Here is a 6,000-nt window from a genome sequence, read left to right as displayed (position 1 = left end):
TGAAAAGAAATCCAGTTTTGGTCCATGTTCACATTACAGGCAAATCGGATTTGCTGATAAAGTCATTAATCATCATTATCTTGATTGGTTTCCCAAATCTGATTTGGGAGTGTGTCCGCACTGCCACAAATCTGATTCTCAAGTCGGATCTGTGCATGTGTCCAGACCTAAACAGCCTATCTGCATGGGTTGCTATGGTAACGACGTGGGCGTCAGTAAATATGTACGTTGGTGACGTGGTTTTCCTGCGCAGAAGCATTTGAGGACGAGTTGCGAGTGACGTTCAAATCAGATTTGGTGGATCTGCGCGTCCGCACTCAAGTCACATCAGTCGAAAGCAGATTGGAAACTACCTCCATATTTTGGGACAAGTGACACAAATCAGACTTGGAGCGTCCAGACTCATAAAACCAATCTGGATAAAGTCATTAATAGGTCAGTAAAGTTCACAAATCAGATTTGGCCTCCTAGTCTGAACATGGCCTTAGACCCCGACCATCTGTTCTTAAAGAGCATTGTGAAGATTGGAGAACATGTTGCATTAATATGTGGAGAAGGGATATAATATCAATGGGATTTTGGGGGATTTTTTTTTTAATCACACATAGCATCTAGACTGCAGGGGGCACTGTTCCTGAAATGGAACTGTAGGCCTACACCTGTGATCTTGTCAGCCCCAGCAGAACATCCAGGTGTTGAACGTTCATTTATAATGCCACTTTTTCTCCATACTTCTGGGTTGGGGTTGGGGTTGGGGTTGGGGTTGGGGTTGGGGTTATGGTTGGGGTTGGGGTTGGGGTTGGTTGCAGAAATACATTTTTGTACTAATCATGAGCCCAAAATGTCAATTCATAAAAATAAAAAAAAGCCCCACGCAAGACTTTTTTGTTATTAAATCAGGTCTGAATCGTAGAATAGAGTCCTCACAACTGGACATGGCAAATGCTACTATGTGTCATATAGCATGAGTTCAGATTTGATTTGATTTGATCTTATGATGATAAAAAAAGCAAAAAAAATGAATAACGACTGAAGAAATGCCTGAAATATATTTAGAAATAGATTTGAAAATAAAATAAAAACATCAATGGAGTGTGCAAAACCAATCTTCCATCTAGGCTCCACACTCTACTGTTGTGTGTTAATTCATATCAATCAATATTTAACATAACACATGTCTAGTTAGGACCTAAATGAAAGGATCAGAGAAGGGGGATTTCCCACTGATTGCACCACACTGAACTCTGTTTGATTGCGTTCAATAAAAGATGAGCAGTGCACTGGCACAGCCCTCCCATGCAGCAGCACTTTACCTGCAGTTACCAGAGATGCGCCAGGCTGTAGCCGTAGCCTGCCCTCCCGAACAGTCATGGAGAACTTCTAATTGTCTCCCGAGGAAAACACATAATGCAGTTTGATTGAGTGAATTTGAGCGCTTATTTAAAATGAATGAATAACCCAAAAGGAGTATAGGCAGACGATGGTTTGCTCGTTGCCCATCTGGTTCCATGGAGATGGGAATTGCGCATAGGCTTTTGGTTATTTTTGGATGGATTGTTCCTACTACAAATTGATCTACACGACACACCTGAAACCAACCGAGCCTCACCGCCAGACAGTTGATGCCGAGGATCATGACCATGAACGGTGACCACCACCACCACCACCACCAGTCGGCTGCTGCCTCCGCGCCGTTGGATCTGCGCACCACGCACCGAGAGCGTGGGAGCAGCAGCGGGTGGAGGACTCCAGACTGCAGAGGTCGCGCCGGGGACACGAGTAGTGTGGCCGCAGGCTCACCCGGAGCCCGAGGGCACACGGAGGACGATTTGGGATTAACGAGTCCACTCCGGGACAGCAGACACTGCCCCATGCTGCTGAGCGCACAGACTGTAGTCGAGACCGGCGCAGCAGAGAGACCGACTCCGGACAATTCCTCCTCCAGGCTTCCCTTCAGGAAACGCCGCTTTAACACAGAGTCGGATCACTCGACACACTCGCCGCCGGCTCCCCCGGACAGAGGAGACCGCTTATCTCCCCCCGCGGAAGACAGGGACTTGACACAGCGGCAGAGTCCGATCAAGCGATTGAGAGCCGCGGATGAGGATCAGATTTGCGAGGCAACCACCGTGCCACCCAGGCGCACTGAAGAGGCGTCGAAATGTCGAAATGGGTATCCCATTCAATTAATAACACCCACATACCGTAAGTGTTGATGAAATAGTATAGGCTAATATCATAGCTCTTAGCCTATAGCGGCTCTTATCATAGCCTATACTGTAGGCTTACCTTGTATTAGGCTATTATTGAATTTCTTGTGGCTATATTGTGCATAAAGATTTGCTGCTATAAAGTTAGTGCCCATTTCAAATGTATCATTTGATTACCATAGTTATCTTCAGAAAGGGGCAAATAGCCTTTATGGTCCAAATTATATTAAATCTTGGAGATGTGCATTGATACAGGAGTTGCAACCTGTTAAATTGGCACAACCAACAAGACATCTCAGTTACTCTGGTATTGTAACATTTAGTTTTTGGAAAACAATAATTAATTATTATTAATGTATCAGGTGGAACAGTGCAAAGTTGATGCAGCCGCTAGCTATAGGCTACGTCACTGAGAAATGTCCAGTCAACTGGTTACATACAGTATGTGGTTTGTTCAGTCGTCTGCACTGACAAAAGTAGCTTACTGGGTCAAGTCACAACTCAATACTACTGTAAGCCTATGTGCCGCCTCTTTCTGCGTGTGGTTGTGCACACACACATACACACACACACACACGCACGCACGCACGCACACACACACACACACACACACACACACACACACACACACACACACACACACACACACACACACACACACACACACACACACACACTTTCATAACAAAAAAATACTTGTTAATTTGTTTCATATTCTTTTTTCAATTTTTTTTTCTTTTTCTCACCCTCCTTCTCCTCCCCCCTCTCCCCCCCCCCCCCCCCCCATCCACCCTCCTCAGTCTCCGCCCCCTCTCTCTCAGGTCACCACCCAGTGTATTCGGTGTACTACCAGGTCCCCGTGCCCAATGTCCATCTGACCCATCAAACTGACCACCTGGCCGACATCGCTCTAGCTACACGCCAAGACGAAGATGGAGACACGTATGTTAATGTCTATTCTGTCAAATGTGACATTGAGGGTGTTTATTTTGTGTGTAGGTTCAACAGGCAACTCCTAACTAAGCAGTCAAAAAACACACTCCACATATAGGCTACCATAGAAGGAATGGGAGCTAGACATTTGATGGGAATCGTGGTTCTTTGCAGCATTTAAATTGTTTCATAGTTCATAAATTGGTGGCTCCTCGTATCCACATGTACATGTCAATTTTTATTGTTATTGTATTATTCATTCACTTCATGCATATTCATAATCATCTTGTTTCAGTCAGCTGAACTGATAGAGGAAACCAGGCACAGTGCGTCAACCTGACCTCGTCATAAATATTCATGACTTTACCAGCAGACTGTGACGACTTATTGTAATTTTGTGCAGATTGAGCAGACCAAACTCACATCTGCACCTTGAGAGCTCGAGTTGGAATTTTCACCCATGCACCGATACGTACGAGTTTGAAATTGTTTGTCACATTCATGAAAAAGGTTTAACATACAAAACGTGTAGGCTAATGGCTTTCCAATGTCAAGTCAAATCTGAGAAGGTGCCAAGCTGTCCTATCCTCCAAAGTAGCCAGAGAAATTTCTCATAAGGAATCATAGGTCAATTATAATTGGACATTTCTCTACATTTAATACCAAATACTTAATTGCTTTTGTTGTTAAATGCATGGAGCTTTGTGATTCAACATCCTCTTTGGTATTGAACCCATAGTCCTATAGGTGTGGTTACATCCACACATATGTGGATTTATTTTTATTTTATTTTTTGCTTTAGCTTTAGCTTTAGTCTCAACACCTCTTGATCTAGGCTACATGTTGTACACTGGTACATTGCATTCCTGAATTTGTATTCGCATGAACCAATGATACATGAATCTCTGTCATAGCTCATTCCCAGCCAATAACAGGAGGCAAACGTAGCTTTAATCACATGAGTAGATGTAAACATAGGCTTTCATCAGCAAGCCCATGGATTGTTGAGTCTAAAGCTGCGTTCAACCCGACCTATTAAACTTTTCGCTGGCATCGAGTTGACATACAAAGTCAATGCAAACGAGCGATTGAGCGTATATTCGCCCGGGAGGAAAATCGCTGGGCGTCCGAGCGACAGAGACAGAGCGGTAGGGAGAAAATTCGCTCGTCGCCCGAGATGAAATATCCCAACTCGAGCGAAATTACGCTGGCATCAGTCGCTCGCTGTTCAACGCTGATTGGCTGCCGTGTGAGAGTGAGTCAAGGATCACACTGGCTTGGAACAAACCGCTGGTTTATTGTGTGGCAACAAACCACATTGATAGCTGATTGACAGGCTGAGAGCTGACATGAAGTGAAGTCTGTACTACCGGTATAGAGCTCACGTTAGGAGCACGCTGATAGGATTAGCTTGTAAACAACTACGGTGGCTCGTAGTGGACAAATATCATGACATTGCATAACGTTATAGCCCCCAGATGTCCGTCAATTCTTGTGCCTGTTGATGAGCGATTTAAACAGAGCGACAGAGCGATTCCAAAGGGTTGAATCGAGCGACAGAGAGAAAAATAAATATCTCGGTGTGAACACAGCTTAACAAGGGTGGAAATAACGAAATAAATTACATTTACTCACATTACTGTAATTTAATAGCTTTTTGTGTACTTGGACTTTTTAAGTATTGTAGTTAGCATTTAAATCACACACGAAAAATCTAGCTTAGATCCCCCCCCCCGGGTGTCCGGGTAGTGTAGCGGTAAAGTCCCTGCCTACCAACGCGAAGGGCACAGGTTCGCATCCTCGCGTTACCTCTGGCTTGGTCGGGCGTCCATACAGGCACAATTGGCTGGTGTCTGCGAGCTGGAAGCCGGTTTGAGGGTATTTGTCCTGGTCCCTGGTCGCTGCACTAGCGCCTCCTCTGGTCGGTCGTGGCGCCTGTTCAGAGGGAAGGGAACTGGCTGGAATAGCGTGAGCCTCCCACGTGCTACTTCCTACCGGTGAGGCTCCAGCTGTCAGGTGAAAAGAAGCGGCTGGCTAACTGCCCATGTCTCGGAGGAAGCATGGTGCCTCTCGGAGGAAGCATGGGGAGATCTGCCGATCAGAGGGTGTAAAAGTACTCGAATAGAACATTGTAGAACTCAAAACCAATGCCACTGTGGTGAATAGTGAAATGTAAATGGTCACATATATGAAAGTGAATAGGAGTGATTGATGAGCCTGTATCCAGGCCGCACTAGTCTAGACAAGTGACAGTCTGGCTTTAGAAACACAACGTTTAGCGTTGGTTACACAGCGTTCACCTGGATGTGGTTAAGTGAGTGAGATGGGATTTTTGTGACTGTGATATGGTCTTTTTATTTTATTTGTTATGGTCCCTGTGACTCAACCTGGCTCTGCATGCTGGGTAGGTACAGTGCTATTGTTGATGGCAGAGGCTAAAGGTGTTTGTGTAGTGTGTGTGTGTGTGTGTGTGTGTGTGTGTGTGTGTGTGTGTGTGTGTGTGTGTGTGTGTGTGTGTGTGTGTGTGTGTGTGTGTGAGTGTGAGTGTGTGTGTGTGTGTGTGTGTGTGTGTGTGTGTTTGGGGGGGTGGGGGGTTCGGGTTTGGGGGCAATGGGCATGCATGTGTACCACCTTGCCCCATCAGATTATTTTCTGTTGTTTCATTTCCTGTGTTAGAGAGATTTGTAGATCAGCAATGATTCACTGAACTGTTATCAGGAATCTGTGTGTGTGTGTGTGTGTGTGTGTGTGTGTGTGTGTGTGTGTGCGTGCGTGCGTGCGTGCGTGCCTGCGTGCGTGCGTGCGTGTGTGTGTGCGTGCGCGCCTGCATGCGTGCCTGCGTGTGTGTGTGTGTGTG

At 45.7% G+C, this 6,000-nt stretch overlaps 1 protein-coding gene across 1 annotated transcript in view; it reads left to right on the top strand.

The window, feature by feature from the left end:
• Positions 1 to 1,466: 1,466 nt before the first annotated feature.
• Positions 1,467 to 6,000, top strand: part of bcl3 (BCL3 transcription coactivator) — a 40,515-nt gene continuing 35,981 nt past the window's right edge. Inside the window, exons 1-2 of the mRNA XM_083661348.1 lie at positions 1,467 to 2,205; positions 3,011 to 3,152. Of these exons, the coding sequence (XP_083517474.1) occupies positions 1,623 to 2,205; positions 3,011 to 3,152 (725 nt within the window). The 5' untranslated portion in view covers positions 1,467 to 1,622. The remainder of the gene's footprint in view (positions 2,206 to 3,010; positions 3,153 to 6,000) is intronic.

Source organism: Poromitra crassiceps, assembly GCF_964638095.1.
Source record: "Poromitra crassiceps genome assembly, chromosome: 26".
NCBI lineage: Eukaryota > Metazoa > Chordata > Actinopteri > Beryciformes > Melamphaidae > Poromitra > Poromitra crassiceps.
Note: the sequence above shows the minus strand (reverse complement) of the source record. Positions and strands in the feature narration are given on the sequence as shown.